The sequence below is a fragment of the Malus domestica genome, chromosome 08 (genome assembly GCF_042453785.1).
Source record: "Malus domestica chromosome 08, GDT2T_hap1".
Classification (NCBI taxonomy): Eukaryota; Viridiplantae; Streptophyta; class Magnoliopsida; order Rosales; family Rosaceae; genus Malus; species Malus domestica.
Window position 1 is genome coordinate 7,391,647 of NC_091668.1, and position 27,264 is coordinate 7,418,910.

The window sequence follows — 27,264 nt, forward strand, 5'->3', positions numbered from 1 at the left end:
ACCCCATAAATTGTTTAGTTGGAATATTGTAATTTGTCAAGTAAAATGAATAGAGTGAGTTGGTAAATAAATAGAAAAGAACTTAATTACCAGAAATGGACGGCCTCTCATGCAACTAAACAGCATCCTCTGCTTAGAATATGACGTCACCCTCATCGTCAGAAAAAAAAGGTAATCTACCTGTGATTTTGATGTTGGGGATGTGAGAAATCTTGGGCCATTCCTTTCCTCTGCCTTTTTGGCAGCCTCGTGCAAGATTGCCAGAGTGGTTGATGACAAGTGTTTGAAGTGGTGTTTTCCGCAAGAAGTCTGGCAATGTTTTTAGCGATTCGCAGTTCTCAAACTTCAAAGAAGAAAGGCATGGCATTATGGTAATATGAGAATCCTCTTCCTTCCACTCTGCCACTCCTTTCCACTCTTCCCACGCCTCCATTTCCAAAAATCCTAGTTCTTTAAGTTTTGGGAATAGAGTAATGCATGATGATGCTGATGACGTTTCCTTTTCTATTCCCAGAAACTCAACTCCAACCTTTTTTACTCCTTTCATCCCAAGTTCTAGTGTTTCGAGGGACGGCAATTTTCCCAAAGGAGGTAAAACTTCACATTCTTCCCATCTATCAAGAATAAGAAATCTCAAATTGTTTAATGACATGATCCAGTGGGGGGCACTGCTTCCATTATACCCTTCAATATATAAAGATTCCAAATTTGGATGCGGTTGTAAGAAATTCAGCATTTCTACACTACTTTCACAATAAAAAAAAGATACTCTCAATTTTGAGAGTTGTTGTTTGTTCCCCAGGGGTGATGCTTTCTCACCCTCACCCGCAGCAACTTGCACATCCCCAAAAATATACATGCTGAGTCCACCCTGAAGTTGGTCTAAGTTTCTCAAATCTCCCAATTTGAACGCTTCATCGTCGTCTTTACCACCGCCAACACGATAGCAATCTAGTCTTCTTAGATTTGTTAATCTCCCAATCCCTTTCAGCAAGTACTTCAGCTCATCGCAACCCTCAACATAAAGATGCTTTAAGTTAATCAACTTTCCCATGCTCTGAGGTAGACTTTCAAGTTCCTCACACCAATTAAGGCGCAATGTCTGCAAATTGTATAAATTACACACCCCATTCGGTAGCTTTTTCAACCCACGATTGTTAGACAAATCAATGAACCTCAGATGCACCAATTCACCTATCTCTTCCGGAAGCTTTTCAATAGAATTACTGCTTAAATTCAATGTCCTAAGATGTTTCAACTGCGAGATCAAGGTTGAGTCCACATCGGTGAAACGTGAATCAAAAGTTGCAAGAGTACGTAGATCACAACTGAAAGACAAAACACATGAGAGTGGACCCCACGGTGCAAGCACTAAGGTCAAATGGCGGATCTTATCACCCAAGGCCTCTGTTGGATCGTTACCACCCTTAACCTCCATTGTAAAGCATTCATGTTGAGTAAGATACTGCAGAAAGTCGTGCGCAATATCATGCATTGTACACCTCCAGATATTTCCATCACGGTCTTTTTCAAAGTCTTGAAAGAAAGATCGCATTGCTAAATTATCAAAAAACCTTTGGCCAATTATTTCTTTCTCTGTGTTTCCTTTCGAATAGAGATAATCTTGTGACATCCACAACTCAATCAAATAATCTTTATCGATCAAATGATCTTTTGGAAAAATAACACAATATAAAAGGCATCGTTTGACCGCAGGTGCCAAATCAAGATAACTCAGTAATAATGGTTGGAAAACCTCTTGCTCAAACTTTTCTAGCTGCCATATCTTGCTGTCCAAAACTTCCTGCCATTCTTTTTTCGTTTTCTTGTAACGCATGAGACTGCCCAGAGTCTTCGCAGCAAGAGGCAAACCCTTGCACTTTTTTGCAATTTTTTCACCAATGGTTTCCAACGCACCATCTTTATCTCTACTAAAAAATGCCATGCGGTTGAATATTGACAAACAATCTGGTTCGCTCAACCTCTCCAAATCGATCTTTTGAGTGAGAGCTCCTATCATACGAACAACCTCCTCTTTTCGAGTGGTCACCAATATTCTACTGCCACGGGCGCCACTATGTCGTAATGGCAACTTCAATTTCTCCCACTTTCTTTGGTCTTCAGTCCACACATCGTCTAGGACAAGGAGAAACTTCTTTCCTTTAATGGATTCAGACATACACCGAAACAAATCTTCCAAAGAATCTGAATTTGGGCTGACACCTTCGGCACTGGAAATGATGGCTTTGGCAATTTTGATCTCATCAAAAGGGTCCGAAACACAAACCCATACTTTGATATCAAAACAAGCTTTAACCTTCTCATCGTTAAAAGCCAATTGGGCCAGAGCTGTCTTGCCCATTCCTCCCATCCCAACAATAGGGAAGACACGGAGACCGCTCTCTTCTTGACTACTATCGTTCAACAACTTGCTAACCAAAACCTCCTTTTGTTGTTCTCTACCAAACATCTCAGATGCATCAACAAAAGAAGTAGTTTCGTCTCGCTCAGGTTGTTCAATCATCATTCTCTCTGTGCGGAGAAATTTATATATCTGTCCTTGCTTAACAATCACATCTAAATTTTCATTCAGACGTTTCATCTCAAGAGCAATGTCACGATGACGAATTACTCTACTGACTTGGCCAAAACAAAAGCAAGAGGTGGGAATAGAGAAACATACCGCCTTCATCTTCTTCTTAGTAACAAAAGAAGTACTTCCACCGTGCTTTTCTTGTTTCTCAACGTGGTGTTTCAGTATTTCAGTCTTCCACTCATCCAGCACATTGTCCATCTTGTACGACACATCTTTCAGCTTCTCCAGCCAATTTCTGACGCTGGCCTCCTTCACTTGCCTCTGCTCCGCATCCTCAAGCACAGCACAAATCGCATCAAGGTTGGCAGCAAATGCATCAACATCTTTCTTAGCATTCAAAACCAGCTTCACCTCTTGTTCGACGTGTTGGTAAGTTACCGAAGCCAGTTGTTCGAGAAGCATGGAAATGAGTGCCTCGGCCATTTTTGGGTTACCAGTGGAAACAGAGAAAACCAAGAGATCTGAACCAAGAATTTCAGGATTGGTATGGTAATAGTATTACCGTTCTGGTAGCCAAATGTTGAGATTAGAATATGGGCGTGTTAGACAAATAATAATGGTAGGGGAAGAGGTGAGTTATCCCTCACTTGTTGAACAATTATTCTCTTTTCTTCCTTATACAATTGCACTCAGGAAGAAAGTACGAATCTTTGTCTCAAAAGTTAGATAGACAATTCACACAAAGAATTTTAGAATTGAGTGGCGTGGAAGAAACAATTGTTGATTTCGTTGGCTTCGTATCATCTTCGACTCACGAACAAGAAAACTGAGAGTCGATTTGAGATGGGATTCCATGGCTATGGTCTCCAAGGTCGACGGGTGAGTGGGAAAGAGGGCGAGAGGGATTCCATGACCAAATGAAGGTGCTTTTCTTTACAGAATAGAATAAGTCTATGTCCTGGCTATATGCAGTTGTACATGCACAAGTAATTAAGTGATAGAGATGATGCTTTCACTATGATACAATGTTATTGAGCAGTAGAAATTGTGTTGAATAATGTTGAACTTGCATTTAAGGTTTTGCATTTTACATAATGTTGTATAAGTTTGGTTGGTTGTCTCTCATTTTGACAAGGAATCTTTGAATGTTTTGATGAATAAATTAGGCATTCCTCCACTGTTTTAAACATATGTAGCAGTGGAGGAGGAATATTTATCTATTTTTAAATTAATATCTATCCCTTCGAACTACTGTTTCGTTATCATAAGGGGTATTTTTTGGCGAAATATTATCCTTAGGCCATCTCCAACCGAAGGGTCCAGAGGGCCAGAAGGCCAAAAATAGCCCTAAAACCGTCTCCAGGCCAGAGGAGTGCAAGTTCAGTGCAAATGGAGGCCAAAACGAGTTAGGGGTGAGGATCGGAGATCAAGAAATACCAAAGAGCGATCGTTTTCGTTACCTAGGATCTATCTTGCAAAAGAACGGAGAATTAGATGGAGATCTCAACCATAGAATACAAGCTGGATGGATGAAGTGGAAGAGTGCATCCGGCGTGTTGTGTGACCGCCGTATGCCACTGAAGCTCAAGGGAAAATTTTATAGGACGGCAATAAGGCCGGCGATGCTGTATGGCACAGAATGTTGGGCGGTGAAACATCAACACGTACACAAAATGGGTGTAGCGGAGATGAGGATGCTTCGTTGGATGTGTGGGCACACGAGAAAGGATAAGATTAGGAATGAGGATATCCGGGGTAAAGTAGGAGTAGCCGAAATTGAAGGAAAGATGAGAGAAAATCGGTTACGGTGGTTTGGACATGTGCAAAGAAGGCCTACTGACGCTCCGATTAGAAGATGCGACTATGGGACAGAGGTTCAGGGCCGAAGGGGTAGAGGAAGACCTAGGAAAACTTTGGAAGAGACTCTAAGAAAAGACTTAGAGTACTTGGATCTAACGAAGGACATGACACAGGATCGAGCACAATGGCGTTCTAAGATTCATATAGCCGATCCCAATCAGTGACTTGGATTTTCCAAGTCTCCAACCGAGAAGTTTTCCTCACTCGGAAAATTAAGGGAACACTACCCCAACCTACATGCTCCACTCAGAAAGCTTCAACATACAAGCTTCAACAAAAGAAAATTCAAAGAACTTAACGAAGAAGGCTTTGGTGTATTTAACACAATACGTTGAAATGAAGGAAAGCTTATTTATTGATATCCCCGATAAGCTACAAATATGTACATATACATGAGTCAAAATAAACACACAAGAGGGAGCCTTCACAAAGGTTGCTTAGGAGAAGTCTCAGCAGTCGGTAGAGCCCCAGAAAGAGAAGGCACCGGAGGGGGATCATTTGGAGCCTCAGTACTGGACAGAACCCTAGAAGGAGGAGGCATCAGAGGTTGATCATTTGGAGCTTCATTACGCGATACAGCCCCAGAAGACGAAGGCAATAAATGCCTTTGGAACAAACCCACAAATCTCTGATGATCAAGTAAAACCTGACCATCAGTTTCCTTCATCTGGTCAAGCTTCCTCTTCATGTTTGTAGCATAGTCATGTGCGAGCCGGTGCAATTGTTTATTCTCATGCTTGAGCCCTCTAATCTCCTGTTTGAGACTCATCACTTCAGCCGCCAATGATTCAACTTGGCGGGTTCGAGCAAATAGGCGTTGGGCCATATTAGACACAGAACCTGCACACTGAACACTGAGAGCCAGCGAATCCTTAACAGCTAACTCGTCAGACCGTTTGGAAAGTAGTCTGTTATCTTTGGGAGTGAGAAGGTTTCTGGCCACCACCGCAGCGGTCATATCATTCTTCATCACGGAATCCCCAACGGTAAGAGGACCAGTTGGGGAGACGAAGGATGGGCGCCATATGTTGTCTGGAGAAGGCGGGGCTGCCTCTTCAACAAGGTTCAAGTCAAAACGACGGTCGGAGGGGCCAAACATTTTCAAAGGTGTTGAAGAGAGAAGAGGTCGGACAAATCAAGATCTTAGAAGTGCAAGAATGAAGCTTCTACTGGTGGAGATTCAAGTGTGCTTTGGAACTTAATGCCAGCCCCTATAAAAATCTGCACTCGACGGAGCTTCAGAAATCGAAGAGGCGCCTGCTCAAAAATCGAAGAGGCGTTTGCTTTCTCAAAAGTTGGGCTGCTTAGAGATCACGAGGGTTGATCTCAGAAATCGAAGAGGCGTTTGCTTTCTGAAAAGTTGGGCTGCTCAAAGACCACGAAGGCCGATCTCAGAAATCGAAGAGGCGCTCGCTTTCTCAAAAGCTGGGCTCCCCAGAGACCACGAGGGCCGATCTCAGAAATCGAAGAGGCACCTACTTTTCCAGCCTTGTCAGCACCTGTCACACGCACACTCAGCTTTGCGGAAATTATGGGCATTCTGTCAAAGACTTCTGGGGAAGTAGAAAACACATGAATCTTACTGTTCAATCACCCACTTCCCACACGCAACAATAGCTCATGGGTACCACAGATAACTTTGCCAAAGTTCTCTGCCAAAGTTGAGCACGTGAAGCTTGCAGCTCCCACTACATCGCTCTGACCAAGAAGGGTAAAAGAATAGCAAAGAAACAACACTAACAAAGTTTAGACCCATAAATTTTGAAGGTCTAGCTACCATATTATTACCCACAAGGGTAAAGGAACAGTACCACTGCTGGATAATTGGAAAGTCCCTGTGTGTCAACCTCTGTGCTTCGTGGCAAGGTAGACTAGCAAACATGCCCAACCTTTACTCACATTCGAGAAAACACTCCCAATAAGATTGCTTGCTCCAAAATCGAAGAGGCACCGCCCTCCGAATCTCGAGAGCCACTCTCCCAACATGATTACTTTCTCAAAAATCGAAGACACTGCTCCCCGAATCTCGAGAGCCAGACCCCCAGCATGATTGCTTTCTCAAAAATCGATGAGGCATCGTTCTCCGAATCAATCGAAGAGGCGCTCGCTTTCTCAAAAGCTGGGCTGCTCAGAGACCACGAGGGCCGATCTCAGAAATCGAAGAGGCACCTACTTTTCTAGCCTTGTCAGCACCTGTCACACGCACACTCAGCTTTGCAGAAATTATGGGCATTCTGTCGAAGACTTCTGGTGAAGTAGAAAGCACATGAATCTTACTGTTCAATCACCCACTTCCCACACGCAACAATAACTCATGGGTACCACAGATAACTTTGCCAAAGTTCTCTGCCAAAGTTGAGCACGTGAAGCTTGCAGCTCCCACTACATCGCTCTGACCAAGAAAGGTAAAAGAATAGCAAAGAAACAGCACTAACAAAGTTTAGACACATAAATTTTGAAGGTCTAGCTACCATATTATTACCCACAAGGGTAAAGGAACAATACCACTGCTGGATAATTGGAAAGTCCCTGTGTGTCAACCTCTGTGCTTTGTGGCAAGGTAGACTAGCAAACATGCCCAACCTTTACTCACATTCGAGAAAACACTCCCAACAAGATTGCTTGCTCCAAAATCGAAGAGGCACCGCCCTCCGAATCTCGAGAGCCAGACTCCCAACATGATTACTTCCTCAAAAATCGAAAAGACACTGCTCTCCGAATCTCGAGAGTCAGACCCCTATCATGATTGCTTTCTCAAAAATCGAAGAGGCATCGTTCTCCGAATCTCGGGAGCCAGATACCACAGACCACTTTTTCAAAGTGCTCTGACAGAGTTAAAACATGTGAAACTGGCAGCTCCCACTACCGTGCTATGACCAAGCAGGGTAAAGGAATAGCATTACTACTTGTTGTTAGGGAGACTCCTATATATGTCGACCTCCATCCCCAACGGACAGGCAGACCTGCAAAAATGCTCAACCCTTCATCATATCTGAGAGGGCACTCCCAACGAAGCCTTTCGAAATATTCAGCTTTCTTTCCCCCCGATAATACCTCTGCAAACAAGCTATACTAGAGCAAGAATATCTCATATCATCAGGGTTAAAAGCAAGAGTATCCCATATCATGCTTTTTCCCTGTCTTTTCTTTTGGCCTTGTTTTTACCTGCAAGACAAGGAGAAAGAGAGCAATCAGTCAGCACTTGGAATCAAGCTTCCAGCCAGGAACTGACTGCCTGGAACCCCTTACCTGATTACTTACCTGGCATTGCTCTCGAGTACTCATCTTCAACATCTTATGTTTCCAGGGAAGATTCCGCATCTGCTTGAGGAACAGATAGGGCAAGTGCGAAGGATACAAGGAAGCATGTGGAGACAAGTGTAACAGCACACGTGCCGATACATCCATTACTCTGTCAAAAGCAAAAGTATCCCATATCAGCAGGGTGGAACGTACTCTAGATTTGATGGACTTGTTTTGACCCTCAAATTCTTCAGTCGGCCTTATACTCTGGAGGAAACCAGAAAACCCTCCAGCTCAGTTCAAGAATAAGCCTGTGGAAAGTTACTTCTTCAAAAGCAAAAGTATCTCATATCATCTCTTCTCATTTTTCTTCTCTTTATCCTTCATGCTGCTGCAAGATGGGGAGAATGTGAACAATCAGTCGGAGCTCTGATTGCTTACCTTGTCTGTCACCTCTTTCAGCAGACCCCCTAGCTCGGCGACTTGGGGGACTCCTACTACATGGTTTGTATCGCGCTTGACCAAGCCTGAAACTACAAGTAAGCTTCAAGTGAAATTGATACATTACCTTGTGCATCTCCACCAGTTAAAGATACCACCCCTGGATGGAGGAAGAGTACTTCCAGAGAAGATGCCACATCTACCTATGAGACAGATAAGGCAAGTCAAGACGACACCACACTCCGATACTTAGAAGTTTCGTGATTACGAGATCATTCTCCCACAATATTTCCTAATGTCATTTGTACTAAATCATTCACTTGTACTCACTAAAGGAGAGCTTGAACCTATGTACTTGTGTAAACCCTTCACAATTAATGAGAACTCTTCTATTCCGTGGACGTAGCCAATCTGGGTGAACCACGTACATCTTGTGTTTGCTTTCCTATCTCTATCCATTTATATACTTATCCACACTAATGACCGGAGCAATCTAGCGAAGATCACAAAAAGCGACCGTTTTCGCTACCTAGGATCTATCTTGCAAGAGAACGGAGAATTAGATGGAGATCTCAACCATAGAATACGAGCTGGATGGAAAGAGTGTATCCGGCGTGTTGTGTGACCGTCGTAGGCCACTGAAGCTCAAGGGAAAATTTTATAGGACGGCAATAAGGCCAGCGATGTTGTATGGCACAGAATGTTGGGTGGTGAAGCATCAACACGTACACAAAATGGGTGTAGCGGAGATGAGGATGCTTCGTGGGATGTGTGGGCACACGAGAAAGGATAAGATTGGGAATGAGGATATCCGAGGTAAAGTAGGAGTAGCCGAAATTGTAGGAAAGATGAGAGAAAATCGGCTCCGGTGATTTGGACATGTGCAAAGAAGGCCGACTGACGCTCCGGTTCGAAGATGTGACTACGGGACAGAGGTTCAGGGCCGAAGGGGTAGAGGAAGACCTAGGAAAACTTTGGAAGAGACTCTAAGAAAAGACTTAGAGTACTTGGATCTAACGGAGGACATGACACAAAACCGAGCGCAATGGCGTTCTAGGATTCATATAGCCGACCCCACTTAGTGGGAAAAGGCTTTGTTGTTGTTGTTGTTGTTGTTGTTGTTATTCCTGTCGGTTATAACCGACAGGAATACATGCTATTATTTAATATAATAAATAATGGTGTATTTCTGTCGGTTATAACCGACATGATTGTTTAAAAAAAAATTCAAATGAAACGACTACTAGCCGTTGCATTTGATTTGTTTTTTTTTTTTACATTATTATTATTATTTTTTATTTACAACATTTTTCATATAACTTCTATTTTTTCCTATAACTTCTATTTCACAAAATTTGTTTCATATTTTTTTTCCTATAACTTCTATTTCACAAAATTTACTTCATATTGTTTTTTAAATTCCATTTTTTTCTTATAACTTCCTAAGCCATTATACAACATTAAATTAAATTAAGTAACATGAAACAACATTAAACAATATGAAACAACATTAAATAAAATTAACCAACATAAAAATTATACAACATGAAACTTAAACAACATTTTAGTTGTAGTTTTTAAATAATAAATTATGTTTGGCCCTATGGCCCTTTGGCTATCGGTTGGAGACGGTTTTTTGTGATAGGGCTAAAACGAGCCCTCTGGTCCTCTGGCCCTCGGTTGGAGACGGAGGAAAATATGGCCATGTACTGTTCATTAAAATATTAATATCTTGGAAAATCTTGGAGGGCCAGAGGGCTAAAACGAGCCCTCTGACCAGCCATCGGTTAGAGATGACCTTACTAGCGAACTTTTTGTCGCCAGAGATACCTTTCCCCAGCAGGCGAGGAACCCTTCTTCGGGATAGGCACTTTAATTTATGCCCACGAAATAGGTTAACCAGCGGCTTCATTTCGCTAGCTATGATTTATTGTGAGAGATTTTTCCCGTAAAACATACTGTAGCTGTTAGACAAGATCTTTGATGGCAGTGTTGGGCTAAGCCTGTTGGGGGTGATGTTACGGGCAGATGGATGTCTAGGATAAATGATTGCCGCACTCAACTTCAGCGCTGGAGTAGGAGGAAGTTTAAATTGAGGCAGCAGGACATTGAGCAGCTCACTAGTCAGTTGGGTGAGCTTCAATTAAACTGGGGAGACCATGAAGAGGAGATAAATATTAAATCGCGTTTGCTTGATCAATTGCTGGCGCAGGAGGAAAGTGTGTGGAAGCAGCGGTCACGCATTAAATGGCTTCAGGATGGGGATGCCAATACTAAGTTCTTCCATCAGTCTACTATGCAAAGGAGAAGGCGCAATCAGGTGATGAAGCTTAAAATGGAGGATGGTAGATGGGAGGAGAGGCCGCAAAGAATCAAGCATTTGGTGGATGACTACTTCATTCACCTATTTACCTCTATAGGCAACAGATCATGGGGCTCGGTTTTGGAGCATGTTCCGTCATTTGTGTCTGATAGTATGAATAATGATTTATTGGCCCCTATATCTGATGCTGAGATTCTTGACGCTGCGATGCGGATGGATAGCCTTAAGGCCCCGGGCCCGGATGGATTCCCGGGTGTTTTTTATCATAATTTTTGGGAGCCTATAAGGAGGGAGGTTCATGATTTAGTTCGTATGTTGGACTCGGAAGAAGTTTATCTGGGGAATATTAATGCCACGAATATTGTGCTTATCCCGAAGGTTCCCCACCCAGAAGAGGTTTCTCAGTTTCGACCGATAAGCTTATGTAATTTCTCTTATAAGATTTTGGCAAAGGTGTTAGCCAACCGGTTAAAGCCGCTGTTGCCGCATCTGATCTCTCCCATGCAGAATGCGTTTGTTGGTGGCCGCCAAATCCAGGATAATATTGGAGTTGCTCATGAGATCTTTCATTTTCTCAAACTGAGGAAAGCTAGGAGTAGGTTTGAGATGGGAATTAAGCTGGACATGACAAAGGCTTATGATCGGGTGGAGTGGGATTTTCTCGATGCTGTGATGGAGAAAATGGGTTTTCATTCCAGGTGGCGCAAGCTAGTAATGGGTTGTGTGACCTCAGTTTCTTTTTCAATTCTTTTAAATGGACAACCGGGTCGCAAGTTTGCTCCTTCACGTGGTTTACGTCAAGGAGACCCATTATCTCCTTATTTGTTTCTGTTTGTGAGTGATGTGTTTTCTCGGATGATTCAAGGGGCTGTGAATAGGCAGGTGTTGGCTGGTGTTAAGATGAATGTGCAGTCCCCGGTTATTTCTCACATCTTCTTTGCTGATGATACTCTTTTGTTTTTGAAGGCCAATCGACAAAATTGTTGCTCTCTGGTCCAGCTCATTGATGAGTATTGTGCTGCGTCGGGCCAAGCGGTTAATTTTCAGAAGTCGGCTGTGTTCTTTAGTTCTAATACCCCCCTTGAGCTATCGAGGGATTTGGGCCACATTCTTCATATGAAGGTTGTTGCTGATCCGGGTACTTATCTTGGGGTTCCTGCTTTGTGGGGTCGATCTAAGAGGCAAGGATTGGCTTTCATTAAAGGTCGGGTTCTGAAGAAAATTAATGGGTGGACTCTCAATACCCTATCTCTTGCGGGTAAGGAGGTCTTAATCAAAGCTGTCGTCCAGGCGATTCCGGCGTACCCTATGAGTGTATTTAAATTTCCTAAGGCTGTTTGCCATGATTTAGACTCTTTAATTGCTGAATTTTGGTGGGGCTCTGTGGGCGATCATCGTAAAACTCACTGGGTTTCTAAACATACCCTGGGCCTATCGAAAAAGGATGAGGGTTTGGGATTCCGGAACTTTGGTGACTTCAACGATGCGTTACTTGCGAAGCAATGTTGGAGATTGATTCACAATCCGGATTCGTTATGGGCCAAGGTGCTTAAGGCCAGATACTTTCCGAATTGTTCGTTTCTTGATGCTAAGAAAGGGAGTAGGGCTTCTTGGGGATGGAACAGTCTTTTGGTGGGCAGAGATATCTTACTTCAAGGAGCGCATTGGCAAATAATGAACGGGCGATCTGTTCATGTGTGGGTTGATCGTTGGTTACCTTCTCTGCCATTGGGTCACCCTATGCCGGGTAGGGTGTCTGTTACTAGAGATACTAGGGTTGCTTCTCTTTTGACGTCTTCTCCCCGTTTGTGGAATATTGATTTTCTTCAGCCGTTTCTTTCGGTGGATGAGAGGTCTGCGATTTTAGCAACCCCTCTCGGCGATGACTTATTGCCGGACCGTCTTGTTTGGCCTCACACTGGAACTGAAATGTATTCTGTGTGGTCGGGATATCTTTGGGCTAGATCTTCACGTCAACAAGAAATGCCTTCCCGTGCGTCCTCATCGTCCACGCCTACTTCGCAGATTTGGACGCTGATATGGAGTTTAAAAACACCTCCTAAAGTCAGACATTTTATGTGGAGGCTTGCCCATGGGGCCTTGGCCACGTTTGAGAAAATGTATGTGCGGAAGTTGGCTTCGACCCTTCTGTGTCCGATTTGTCAAAAGCAGGTGGAATCCCTGGAGCATCTGTTCTTGATGTGTTCTTGGGTTGAGCCTATTTGGTTTGGAGGTATGCTTAATCTTAGAATTGATAGATCCTCCATCTCTTCTTGGTTGAATTGGTTTCTTTCTGTTGCTTCTCGTCGTTATGGTTCAAAGGAGGAGAGATGGGAGATTCTTTCTTATATTGCAGTTTCTTGTTGGCATATTTGGACTGCCCGCTGTAAGTTTTTGTTCCAGCAGGTTAATCTCAACCCTTATCAAGTTCTTATGGCCATTCGCACTGCCCGAGGGAAGTTTTTTGAAGCTAAGGGTGCTTCTGCTATTATGTCATCGGATGCTTTGCCTATGATTGGACAGGAAGTTAGATGGTCTCCTCCTCCCCTCCATTTCTTTAAGGTTAATGTTGATGCTAGCTGGAATTCTTCCTCGTTGTCGGGTTTCGTTGGGGTTGTGATCAGGGCGGAAGGGGGGACTTTTGTGGCCGCCAGACGGGAGTCTATCTCTGCTTCTAGTGTTGCCTCTGCCGAAGCTTTTGCTCTGGTGAAGAGTTGTGAGCTTGCTGCGGAGTTGGGTCTTGGATGTATTATTGTGGAGTCTGATTATAAGAATTCCATTTCTGCTTTATCGTCATCGTTGGTGACGGGCAGATGGGAGGCCTTTCCTACCTTAGCTGTTGCTAAACGGTTTGGAGAGTCCTTTCAGGACTGTCGCTGGACTTGGGTTCCAAGGTCAGCTAATCAAGCGGCGGATCTGTTGGCGTCGCGTACCTGTACGGAGATGTGCAATTTCTGTTGGGTCAACCGACCTCCATCTTCGTTGGTTCATGTCCTTAACAAAGACGGCTTGCCTTGTCCTCATTGATTTGTGGGTAGGTTTGGGGTGACAGGGGAACTTGGTTCGTCTGTCTGTCTTTCCCTCCCCTCTCCTGCCTGGGTTGTATTTTGTTGGCCTCCCTGATGGCTTTCTGTTTTTCTCTGGCATCTTTGCCCTGGTTTCATTCCCAGCTTTCAAAAAAAAAAAAAAAAAAAAAAGATCTTTGATGGCAAAGATATGCTGACGAAATCTTTATGGGAAAAATTTATCTTTATCGAAGAAAAAACTTATCTTTACCGGAGAAGTTTGACATTTCCTGACAAAAAATTTCGTCTAGATAGTCATCTGGAAAGCCTTTTTTTCTGTTTTTTTTTTTTTTTTTGGTAGTACATCAATATCTTTAAGCTGGAGTTAGTGCAACTTTTCGAAAACCCAACTTAAAGAGGCAAATTTGAGCCCAATAAATTAGGCCTAGGACATGTCGAAAAATAGGCTACTCAGATACCAAGATAAACTTTAAAGGTCTATTAGGTCCACCACCAACATCATCTATGTTGTCACTATTTAACTACCTATTACTATATGTTAAGTTTTATTACCAAATGTCTCGATGATAATAGGGATAAAAACTCTCATTTATTAATTGTATATTATTGTATTATATGACTGAAATGAAATCCAATTCTCTAACCAACACTACGATACACTGTCAATCACAATGTAGTGTTTAAAGGAAGTATGTTGGCGAAACGTTCAACAAAATGTATTTTCTTAAAAAGGTTGAATCATATATATAAGCTCATCACAACTCTTTAGTACAAGTGTAAAACTTATTCCATATGAATACAACGTCGTGTTAACATAATCATATCTAACATTTTTAATTTCTTAATTTCTATAGTTGTCTGTATTCTTACAACCTCTAATCTATTTGATCCTATTATGCATTGAGATAACATGTACTTATATATATATATATATATATATATATATATATATATATATATATATATATATATATGTACACACACCCATACAATATTCACATTGAACTCGTTGATATATTTGTAATCTTTCAGAGACTAAATGGTACTCTAAATATATTTTAACACTGTTAATTTCTAATTGATCCAAATGAGAAGAATAATGGAAAGAAATTAGGGATCTAGGGAGAGAATCACTAGTTAGGGATGAATATAGCCAAATTTTGAACCCCAACTATCACGATATTCGATCAAATACTAAACAGATTCTAAGTTGCAAAGAACGATCATCCAGATATTGAAAATGAGACAAATATCTGGTTTTAACAAAACAATAAGCTACAATAGGAAACAATACATATCACTGTTTGAAAAATATCATGAAATCGCAGTTGATCTTTCCTCCTTTTTTTTTTTCTTTTATTACAAGTGATCTTTTGAACTCGAAACGTAGTAAGTTGAAAAAAAAAATTCTAATGACCCCAAGTGGCTCCACCACCAATGACTCTATGATGGCTCCACCACTGACTATCGCACAACTAATGAAGAAATTATGGAAAATGCTGAGAAGGTGACTGACGATTACGTGAAAAATTTCGCCAGAAATACATGCATGCCATGTGCAGCAAACACGTTGAATTTGTTATGGCCTTTTGGTCCACTCTATAATAAAGGAAGGATGATTCAAACTTCTTTTCATGCCCCCTTGAATCAAAGGGAACACATGACATAATCAATGGAAGAGTTTGAAAAACCCTATCTATAACTCAAACGTGAAATTTAGGAACAAAAACGTTATTTTTGTTAAAAAAATGCGAGATGTTGTACATATAAAACATTATCAAAAGAACAAGAAATTCAGGCTGTTCTTTCATCGACAAATTCATTCATTCATACAAACAAATCACCAAATGAGCAAACCTAGGCGCCAAGTTGGCGAGAGCCACTTACTTCTCTGCATTCAAATTCAAATTCATTTCTCCTTAGACCGTAGTTTAGACAAATTAAGCATAGATTATCTAATTGAACAACGCTAAAAATATCATTATAACCCGAAGGCCCTTTGGCACGCATGCAGTAATTACGTAGAAATATGATGAGCTTGACATCCAACCAGAATCTTCTGAAAATGGTAGTGTTTTCGTAATTGGGTGGGACGCGACGTTTAAGCCAATTTCAAGGATCCCATACCGGGAAGTCTTCATCAAATAACGTCTCCATGGAGGAAAACTTTGTAAGTCAAAAACTGGGGGCTCCAAAATTACCTGGAAACATTGCATATTCCATGGAAATAAAACTTTATCAATACATTTGACCTCCCATTGACCACTTTTCACCCTTCAATTCCACGCGTTTACTCTAAAATTTCTGCTCTGTATGTCTTATACTCTTTGTATATATTCCTCCATTATTTTCTCTATCACTTCGTCATTGTTCTTGTTCTTTATGCAATAATCGGAAGAAAGAAACTCCACGCAATTGAAAAACTTTCAGTGCGTTCAGTTTTTATTTTGAGGTGAAACGATAACGGTTTTTTCAGTGGCGTTCAGATTTGATGATTTATTCAAGGGCAAACCCAGAAAGCTTCTCAATGCATTCTTTAATTCTTCACCCAAGCAGGTAACTGCACTATTTTTTTTTTCTTGTAAATTAGTAATTAACTACTTTTTTTTTGTTTAAAATAATTAAATAGGTTTGTTAATTATTATCATTCATTGCTTTTTATTATTTTGGATTCTATAAATGAATGGTTATTGGTGGGAGTTGCATTAGCAGTTGAGATTTAGTTGTGAAGGCAAATGGTTCTAAAAAGAATGGTCTGGCAAGTGGTTATTTACTATAGTGGTAGAAATGTGTTGTGTCTTTACATGACGGTATGTGTTCGAATCCCGTTGTTAGCTAATTTAACATCTAACTTACTAACGTTATTGCTCACTAAAAAAAAAGAATGGTAGTCCTTTTATTTTATTATTTCGAAATTATATTATTGCTCTGCTAGGAATATGTTAATCCCACTTTCAATTGATAAAGAGTCCAGGTTGTAACATAAATTTTACCGCAAAAGCTGCATTTGTTGAAACTTACTTTTGAGAGAGTCTGAATAATAATTCTCACGTAATTTGAAAGAAACTTTGGCTACGTTGAATCATATTGAAGTTTTTTGGTTTTGGAGTGGTAATATGATTTTAAAAGATAGTAATTGAAGCAACTTAGTTCTGGCATTGATTCTAGTAATAAGCATCACAAATGAACTAAGTAACGGTTGGTTTAGAGCTGTTTTTTTTTTAGTACATTATATTTTTACACTAAGGGGATAGGGAGTTCGGCTAAGCCATACAATGGGCAGCTTAATTTGATATCAAATTCATCATTCACGAGATTCGAACCTAAGACCTCTCACTTTCAAGTGAAGAGGAATACCACCAAACCGTAGTACTGAGTGGCGGTTTAGAACTGCTTTTAAAATGGTTGAAAGCAGTTTTTGTGAAAATAATTTTAGAACCAATCTTTAGTAAAAATGCAATTGAATCTTGAAAAAACACTCGAAGTATTTTCTACATTGAATGAAACACTTTAAATGGTTTTGAAACCCAAAAATATTTTTTTTCTAAAAGCTCTTTCAGTTATTTTAAAAGTACTTCAAAACGAGTCTTACGCATTGGTTTAATTTTAAATTGCTATCTAACTTTTAATTATGACAATAACAACAATATTAAAAGCAGAGCAGCAATTGTCAGCCATTGGCAACCAGCTGTTTTAAAAAAAATTAAGATATACATAAATAAATTTAAACTTGGAGGTTAGCCAAAGTTTATGCTTGATTTGTGAAGAAGCTTAAAAAAGTCTACAGGCTAGATGCTCCTATAATAATATAGAATAGTTATAAAAGAAACAAAAGCTTAAAGGTCAGCCTCTGTGTTCACAGCGACACAACGGTAAAGCGTCTCCACTCGTTGATGAAAAGTAAGGACAAAGGTGTTACGAAGAAGAATCACGTACGTGTATACGAGTATATTGTTATTATTATATATAATGCTAGTAATACAATATCAAATAAAAAAATTGCATGTGTTCATTATATTATTAACGACATGGATAATGTAAAATTCTTATTTTTGGAAAGCCGGAATAAATAATGAAAAACCACGCGAACACAAATGTAAATAAAATACAAAATTAAAGGGAGAGTAAGAATTATCAACGTCATAGCAATTATGACTATATAAATACTTTTCATAAATAGAGGTGATCATTTATGAAATTCTAATACTACACAGCTTGAATTCCATCTAAAAAGAGAATGTTTGACCAAACTAAAGGACATTGCCACATTAGAAACAAAATAGAAATCGATCAAAAAAGTAAATAAAAAATAAATAAAATTAAAAATTAAAAAATTAAAAAATTAAATTAAAAAAAAAAAAAAAAAAAGACTTACTCCTGAACTCATGTTTGATTTTATGGGGTTGTGCAATGTTTTTAGTTCTCTCTATTGAATTTAGGATCTTTCAATTTTTATGCAAATTACTTGACCTCTCATGTTTTGGTTTAAATTACCTATGTATGTGAGAGGTCCTTCCACACATGAAATCCTGACTTTGCCACTGATTTCGTGGCTAGTCATATTAGCTTGTTGTTGTGTTTAGCTAGCACCATTGAAGCATCTAAGGTTTGTCAACACAGATGACAAAACTTACTTAACCACCTAAACATGTATAACGACCATTAATCACAAATTTATTTCGACATAAGAATTATTTGATGTTGTATTGTGTACATAAAATGAGAGATATACTACACACGAATCTTTTAAATGCGCGTAGATGAGTAAACCTAGCATGTTAGCAACAAATTGTTTGACATGCGCACAAGTAAGAGTTAGTTGTTAAGTTAGATACGAATGGTTGAGGTTCAAAGTCAGTTCATTACTGTTCATAACTTCTCAACCTAAATTATAACTACGCAATCAATGTTCATACCATGATGAACAATAGCATCAACGGCTCCGAATAGGTTTCCGATTCATCCAACGGATATTGGACCATTGGTGATGGACCATATTTGGTATATTGTAACTATTGTTGTTGATGACAAGAAGAATTTCACTTAAATCTGAACCCTTAATTTATGTGCATATCATGAAATGGCCATATTGCTATTGTGGCATATCATATTTATAGACACAGGGTGTTATGCTGATGGTGCCAATTGTCATGAAAGTCCTTCTCGATTATGACCAAATTGTAGCTTTGATTTTTAAATTAGACATTTATAAAAATTGAAATGTGAATTTGAAAAATGAAAAACTAATGAAAATGACTTGAAAACTTTGAGTTTTAACGATAATGACAAAATAAAAGGTAAAATGAATAGTACCAAGTTTGATTTTTTAATGTAAAAATATGTTTTTTCGTTAAAGTAAACAGTATTATGAGCTTTTCGTTAAAACTCCCTTTGAAAAAATGTAGAGCATTAGTCCTTCATGCCAACGCTTTCAAATTAATCACACAAAAGGCATTGAGCCCCTTTAAGAATTAAATTGTATAACATACTTCACTTTAACGAAAATTCTCACAGAATGCTTCACATTTTCTCAAATTCATACACTCATTTGTTTATATTTTTTAAATAATTATTTCAATTTATTTCTAATTATGTTGGTGTTTTGGTTTTCTTGTCAAAAATAAGGGTACATTTTTATCCACTATTCTCAAATGATGGTAATACTTACTACTTTATTTATCAATTTTGAATCAGATTAAATTTCAAAATTGATATCTATTCAATACATAAAAATTTTACATTCATCTAACATTAATAAATAAAATGATGAATATCATCGTTTGATGATGAAAATAATCTCAAAAATCAACCCCACCGCCTCACTCTAAAGACTTTTGCATTAAAAGATGTAAAAGGTCAACTCCACCTCACTGTCTCCAATTAAACCTTTTCTCCCCCTTCAGTCAGCGATCCAACGGCTATTCTTAGCCTTTTGACCTTATCTCTCTCTCTCTCTCATCATTTATACACGGTCTCCAAGCGGTTCAATGACCCTGCCAAAAACTCTGCCACGTGGAGACAAATCACTGGCCTCTGCCTTTGACTGAAAACAAAACAGAAGCAAAAGAGAGAGACAATGCCCTGTATCCTTATGAGGCTGGGCATCTTCTGTTTGACTCGAATCCTCTTTTCCCCTTTTCCTCTGTTTTCCTCGACCTTTTGTTTTCCATTTTCTTCAGCCGTTGTACTAATTTGCAAGCAAAGATCTCTATAAGTTCAAACAACCCGTCGTTCTGGTTTCTCGACGGAGTTATATGCCGTGTCGTCGGCGGTAAATGGGCGTGGAAATAATGATGGGATTGGTTGACAGTTTTGCAGCGAGGATGGAGGAGAATGCGGTGGAGGAGGCGGCCTCCGCAGGAATCCAGAGCGTCGAGAAGTTCATTAGCCTGATTTCGGAACACCACCAATCAACGTCGTCGAACTCGGAAGCTGGTACGGAGTATAAAGCCGTGGCGGACATGGCCGTGACCAAGTTCAGAAAGGTCATTTCGTTGTTGGACAAAGGAAGTACCGGCCACGCCCGGTTTCGGAAAGCTCCGGTGACTCTATCTCAGCCTCCCCCGCCGCCGGTGCCTCCGAAGACGATAACCCAAATTCTGAGACCTTCAATTTCAGAACCCCATGATCAAAAAACAGAGCAAACCTCTGTTTTCAGAACAGAACAATCTTCTGCTTTTAAGGTTTATTGTCCGAAGCCGGTGGTTCGCCTGCCGCCGCTGCCGCAAAATCCCCATCTGAAAATCACTCCGGTTGTGCTGACAAACGGTATTGGGTGCTCTGAGAGAAAGATGGATTCTGCTGCTGCCACCACCATCAACTTCTCGCCTTCGGCGCCCATTTCTGTCGCAAATTCGTTCATTTCGTCTTTAACTACTGGGGACCCCGCTGAGCAATCGATCTCTTCTGGGTTTCAATTTACAAATATGTCACAGTCATCTTCCGGTAGGCCGCCTCTGTCTTCGTCATCGTTGAAAAGAAAGTGCAGCTCCGTCGACAATGTTTCTCGTCTCCGGTGCGGATCTACTACCGGCCGCTGCCACTGCTCTAAGAAAAGGTTGGTCAGTGTTAAATTTTCCATCAACCATCATGATTTTTAACTTGGTTTTGGTTCAAAATTATGTATTTTTATTAACTTGAATTGGTTAATTGCATTGAGCAGGAAATCTAAAGTGAAAAGAGTGATTAGGGTTCCTGCAATTAGTATGAAACTGGCTGATATTCCTCCTGATGATTATTCTTGGAGAAAGTACGGTCAAAAACCCATCAAGGGTTCCCCTCATCCAAGGTATTATTTCTTCCTTTATTCATTAATTGATTTTGTTTTTTATTGAATTCTTGTTTGATTGTACATAAATTCACTGTTGAATTTCAGAGCACATGATATTGCTGAATTTAACCGGCCTAAACGTTAAGTCATAATCTGTCGTCCGACTAACGCTTATCATTTTTAAAATCTTTGCATGCATTAAACATTGTTTTCTCTCTTGTGAGTCAATCAATTCATTAACATGGACATCCTAAACGTTAAGTCATAGTCTGTCGTCCGATTAACGCCTATCATTTTTAAAATCTTTGCATACATTGAACATTGTTTTCTCTCTTGTGAGTCAATCGATTCATTAACATGAACATCCTAAACGCTAAGTCATAGTCCGTCGTTTGACTAATGCCTTTCACTTTTAGAATCTTTGCACACATGGAACATTGTTTTCTCTCTTGTGAGTCAATCGATTCAGTAACGTAGCCGCGTTGTATTCTGAATGTGCGGTTGCTTTTGTCGCGATGCAGAGGGTATTACAAGTGTAGCAGCCAGAGAGGTTGCCTTGCACGCAAGCACGTGGAGCGCGCTGTAGACGATCCCACCATGCTGATCGTGACCTACGAAGGCGATCACGATCACTCCCTCGGCGTCACCGAACCAACGGCCGCCCTCGTCCTCGAATCCTCTTAAAAGTCAACTCATCCAACGGCCTGAAATCGACTTCTTTTATTAAAAGAATTCGAATTAAAAGAAGAACAAAGAAAATCATGATTTTGTGCGGCAAAATTGTCAACGATCATGCTTTTCACCGTCTCCAAGAGGATTAGTGGGTACCCCCAATACAAAATTAGATTCGTCGTTTTCCTTTTCTTTTAGTTTTTTGGGTTTATTTTTTCATTATTTTTATAATTTTCCTTAGAAATGAAATATAAAATAGGATTAGGATTTGGATGGAAGTCAATGATGCTTACTAGTGGGTTTTGTTTAATTTTAATTTACTTAATTATATTCCTAAATACTTGTTAAGTTGTTATTAGGGTTGTTTAATATATGATGGTGGTGGATTTTGATGAGGATGCCCACTTTTAATTGTTCCAATTCCCACTATATATATGACTTCATTATTCACCTTTTTATTTTATTTTATTTAAAATATTGAATGTCAGACAATGCATGCACATTTGAGTAGTTTTGCTTTTGTTTACATGTTGAATATAATTTAGTAGTGAGAGTATCACGTAAGATTGATGCATGAGACAACACAGTCACATAGAATATAATTGGATTTGACGCGCATGTATTTAATTATTTTGTGAACAGATTGATGCCTCAGGCGCCAAACCCTAAACGAACACTTTCTCAAACTTGCATTGGCTGTAATTGGTTTTTTTTTTTTTGGACAAAATGGAAATTCATTACTAGGGCAAAGCTAAGAGTACACTGAAAGCCCACGATGGGGCAAACAAGAAGACATAAATAAAGTTAATAAACCATATAGATAAAGGAGGTGTAGGGGGGGGTGGGTACGTGAAGAAGGACATTGCAACGATTGCAAAGGTGTCACCCTGCTTACACCACACAAGTTTTAGTTCGAAGGGGAACAAAGTAGACCATCCTTGTGGGCAATGTGCACCAACGGTGGGAGTCTATAGACCCAAATATAAACGCTCATCTCTAAAAATTTAAACAACACCACCTTATCTGCGTTCGTATTAGCTGATATAGGCACCCAAAACCAGCGACAGATGTGGAAAGACTCTCCAAGACAAACGACTTGGCTGTAATTAGTTTTGTTGGAGAATTTCGAAATGTTTGTGTGGTTAAGAGAAATTTTTCCAAGTTCCAGGCTCATAAGTTGACCTGGAATTCCACCGAGTATAATTTGACACCTGTACACATTTAAACACCATCCACTGTTTGAAAAATAAACAAATTAAACATATTGGGGTAAGGGCTCCACTAGTCTCTCCTTCCTCTCTTTCCTTCTTCGGGAAACTGAAGGGCCTTTTTGTGAACAAAACGTCGGCCTTCTCTCTTGCTCTCCCTTCGCAATCTATATGCACACCAACAACCAAGCAATCTCATACCAAAACGTCAAGGATTTTTGCATTTAAATTATTCAAAACCATAACTCAACAATTTAATTTCAAAATTATCCAATCTCTTTCAAAGTCATGTTTCAGTTGGGCGATACTGGAGTTTCGGGTGGGTTCACAGTGATGTGGTTGTTCTGTGGAGGGCATTAACATCAAGTGGGTGATCTTGGCTGTGGCAGTGGCAGACGTTTGGATATAGGTGGTGGGGACGTTTTGGTTGGAGATTGCCTGGAAAAATTTCTCATATAAGGTTTTCATTTTTTTGGGTCAACAAATAGACCTTTTAGTTTTCGAAGAAGGGAGAGAGGAAAAAGAGACCAGTGGGGCCCACATCCCATTATGTTTTATTTTTTTTTAATTTTTAAATTTTTAAATAGCGGATGATGTTTAAATGTGTATAGGTGTCAAATTATAATTGGTGGAATTCCAGGTCATATGAGCCCGGAACTTGAAAAAATTTCTCGTGTGGTAGGACTTGTTAGAAGGTCATGAATGATCCGCAGAAATTAGTAAGAATTTGGCAAAGTCAATGTGGTCGGTTGGGGTGTGGATAGGTTGGTTGTCTTTTAATGTCTTCCCTACTTTGTTTAATTTCGAAGCAAGCTTAATTCCAACACTAATTGTTCAATGAAGAATAAACTTTGCACACATTTGAAGTCTTCCCAGTTCCAAAAGTGGAGAGAGGAACGATGCATTTCATGCAAGGTCTGCATCCGTATGTAACCATAACACAAGGCTATATATCATCACGTGCTATAATACAAGTGAAGGATGTTGAAAAATATGTCTTTCATTTATATTACGACGTGTGATGTTTCAAGTACCTGAAAAGATCTATTCTAACCTGATTGTTGAAGATTCAAACCAATCCGGCTAAGCAGACCTATTCCATCCAATTTAATTGGGTTGGATCATTTGGTAAATTAGATTAGATCACTAAATTCAAAAACTGAGATGATTAGTCTTCTTACGGCTCGTTTGGAAGTGTTTTTAAAATGACTGAAAGCGTTTTTGGTTGTTTATGGAACCAACTCTTTATAAAAACTCAAGTGAATATTGAAAAAACACTTGAAGTACTTAGAAGAAGCACCTAGAAAGCATTTTAAGTGCTTTTAGAACTCAATTTTTTTTGTCTAAAAACAATTTCAATCATTTTAAAAACATTTCAAAATGAGTCTTTAATCAGTGTTATGTGACATATTTTCTCCTCCTTTTCCCCCTCTTTAGGGTTTTTGGTCATACAAACTTTTTGCTGGATGGCCCAGAACAAGCCCAGAAGAATATTGGGCCTAGTATTGAAGATCCAAGTCTAAACCCAGAGTTAGTTCTTCATCTAAAAGGTGGCAATGAATAAACAAACAAAAATTCCTGTCTATTTCCATCAAGATTTCAAAAGTTTGAAAACAAGCTGCTCTTATTATTGACAAAATGATGCATTAGCTCCCACTGGTGTCAGTGGGTCAACTGTAACATCAGTGGATTTATAAACCTGCTCATGCCCCCACAAAACCGACAAAATATCGATTGTAATTGGGAATTCACCGCACTCTTTCTCGCTCGTCAAGTGACTTATTACCTACAAGAAAATAACAGCGAAAAAATCCAAACCCAGTTGTTCATTTAGACTTAAATATTAACAATGAACATTTTGGAGGTCCACTAACATTGACTTGTTAAGCATCTGCTTTGGCTTTATTCTGTATCTTTTTTACTGCAGTGGACTGAGGATCCGGGAAGATCAAGATCCTTGCCGTGTTTTCATGTTTGTTCAAAACTTTAAGATAAGTCTGCAGAGTTAAAATAATTGATGAGATTTTTCAATGTGCTCAAAATTCAATATAAAAATTTGAGACTTTGAAGAAATTGACGAGAGATTTTTCAATGTGAGTTATGAAAAAATGTGTGTAATTTGGAGAATACACTCCCTCATATTATTTAGCCTAAATTCACAACCCACAACATACCCTAAAAAATATGAGTTATGAAAAAGCGTGTATAATTTGGCATTAAAACCCCTGCAGTGAGGGAGTGTCTTCTTCCATTTGATCTAGCCTAAGCAAATTATAGCCTTTTCTTTTCTCTGAGGAAAGGATGAGAAGCTCTGCTTCCATCAAAGCTCTAGTTTCATTCTCAACCTTCTTTTTTCTTCTAACCTATCTCTGTATTGCCGGTTGTGTAGTAGTGACATCCTCGTTGCATGAAAATTCTTCTCCTACAACAGATTACTCCAACAAAGAAACCCTCAAGTTCGTTTTAGCTGGCCACCGCAGAAGAGGCAACGAAGACAAAAGCCACCGACTACTACCACCACCACCATCATCTCCTCCACCACCACCTCCACCTCCACCTCCACCTCCACCTCCACCTCCACCACCACCACCACCACCTCCACCACCTCCACCTCCACCTCCACCTTCACCACCATCACCATCGCCACCATCACCACCATCGCCACCATCACCACCATCACCACCACCACCTCCACCTCCACCTCCACCTCCACCTCCACCACCACCACCGCCACCGCCTCCACCATCACCACCATCTCCATCACCACCACCACCTCCACCTCCACCACCACCACCACCACCTTCACCACCACCACCACCTCCACCACCACCACCACCGCAAGCACCTCCTACAAATTTGCCAGACACCCAAGAACTTGTATTTGCAGATCAAAGGCTCAAAATAGTCTACCCAATTATCCAAAACTTCAAGTCCCTCATCACCTCAGATCCTCTAAACATCACCAAAACTTGGGTAGGCTCCGACATTTGCAGCTACAGAGGTTTCTACTGTGACAGCCCTCCAAACAACAGCTCCGCGATTGCCCTCGCCTCGATAGACTTCAACGGATTCCAACTTGGGGGCTCTTCTCTCAATGGGTTCCTCGACCAGCTCCCGGACACTGCCCTCTTCCATGCAAACTCCAACAACTTTTCCGGCACCGTCTCCTCCGCCATTGCCAACCTCCCCTACCTTTACGAGCTTGACATAAGCAATAACCATTTCTCCGGGGCGTTTCCCTCCGCCGTTCTCGGCAGCTCTCATATTCTCCTCCTCACCTTAGCAAACAACAAATTCACAGGTTCGATTCCATCGGGCATTTCCAAAGCTTTCGCTGCTCTGACTGAGGTTCTGCTCCTAAACAACCAGCTCACAGGATGCTTGCCATATGAGATAGGGTTGATAAAAGACGCCGTATTTTTTGACGTTGGAAACAATCAGTTAACCGGGCCATTACCTTTCTCATTGGCCTGCCTCGAAAACGTGGAGCAGCTGAATTTTGCTGGGAATTTGTTGCATGGCATGGTGCCTGAGGTGGTATGTCATGACCTGCAGAATTTGGCAAACTTTTTGCTGTCCGATAATGATTTCACAAATGTTGGTCCAGTTTGTAGAAGCTTGATCGGGAAAGGAGTGCTCGACGTTATGAACAGCTGCGTTCCGACTTCCCGATCTTCCGTTTCAAAGACCGATAGAGGAATGTGCAGATTTCTTTGCACACCCAAGGTTCTGTCCCTTCATGGGGTCCTATACTTACATTCCATGTAAGCTTCCTCGTTTTGGTTCTTTGTTTCCTCATTTGCCTCCTCCTTCACCTTGACCTACTTTGTTCATCTTCTCCAAGGCTTATGGGTGTAAAAAATTTCAATGTAAACATGGTGATTAAATCTCTTCGCTCATTTCAGTGTAACATAATGCATGGTACATTTAACATGAGAATTAATGAGATGTTTCCTTCATGATTTTGTGATCATAAGAAATCAGTGATTGGTAAGGGGCTTCTAGCTCAGTTGGTCACTCATGCACCTGAGAATTTAAGTTTGATTCCACCCTCCCCCAATATTGTTTGTATCATTAAGAAACCAATGATTATTGTAGCTTTTCTTTTAGACGAATGGATAGGACAAGACACCTCTATCAGTTCTTTGCATAGGACATCCGTTCTTTATTAAATGGCGGAACATCGATTATGGTGTGAATAACATTGTTAGGTAACATTTTAACAGCCAAACATATACAGGTGTTTATTGATACATTATTGACATTATTGATACAAAACCATCATTTGTTAAAGGATGGAGGTCCTACAAAGAGTATTTCTATATAACACACTTTGTGAGATTTTTCCAATATGGATCAGAGTATAGTATGCACCAGATCCTTAACAGTTGGATCTTTAGTCATTAAATTTTTTATCACACATCTAGCTGTTCATTCAACTTGTCCATTCAGAATTTTCACGCTTTGCGATAAGTTAACAATCGTAGTTAGTGGGGAAGGACAAATGCAAAAGAAGAGAAAGGTGCTTTTTCAAAAACTATGGTCCCAAAAATTTGTCCACACAGAGAAAGAAGATGGTGCTTTGCCTCTGTTACAATCCTAGAAGAACCTGCAAGCCTTGAAGGCCTTTTTAGCGATGTCACTTTCTAGGGACACCTTTTTCATGAGCCAAGTGCTTGTTAGGT

General features: G+C 40.2%; 2 protein-coding genes and 1 pseudogene across 2 annotated transcripts; 2 read left to right on the top strand and 1 right to left on the bottom strand.

Annotated features, from left to right (window-relative positions):
* Positions 1-133: 133 nt before the first annotated feature.
* On the bottom strand, positions 134-3,019 carry LOC139187743 (putative disease resistance protein RGA3). The gene has a single exon (XM_070826228.1). The coding sequence runs from the start codon at positions 3,017-3,019 to the stop codon at positions 134-136; it is 2,886 nt and encodes a 961-aa protein (XP_070682329.1).
* Positions 3,020-15,797: 12,778 nt separating this feature from the next.
* Positions 15,798-21,769, top strand: LOC103428765 (probable WRKY transcription factor 7). Its single transcript, XM_008366884.4, has 4 exons — positions 15,798-15,985; positions 19,740-20,486; positions 20,592-20,717; positions 21,221-21,769. The coding sequence occupies exons 1-4, from the start codon at positions 15,921-15,923 to the stop codon at positions 21,381-21,383; spliced, it is 1,101 nt and encodes a 366-aa protein (XP_008365106.3). The 5' UTR covers positions 15,798-15,920; the 3' UTR covers positions 21,384-21,769.
* A 2,981-nt stretch (positions 21,770-24,750) lies between these two features.
* LOC114826491 (uncharacterized protein At4g06744-like) lies at positions 24,751-26,541 on the top strand (annotated as a pseudogene).
* The last annotated feature ends 723 nt before the right edge of the window (positions 26,542-27,264 follow it).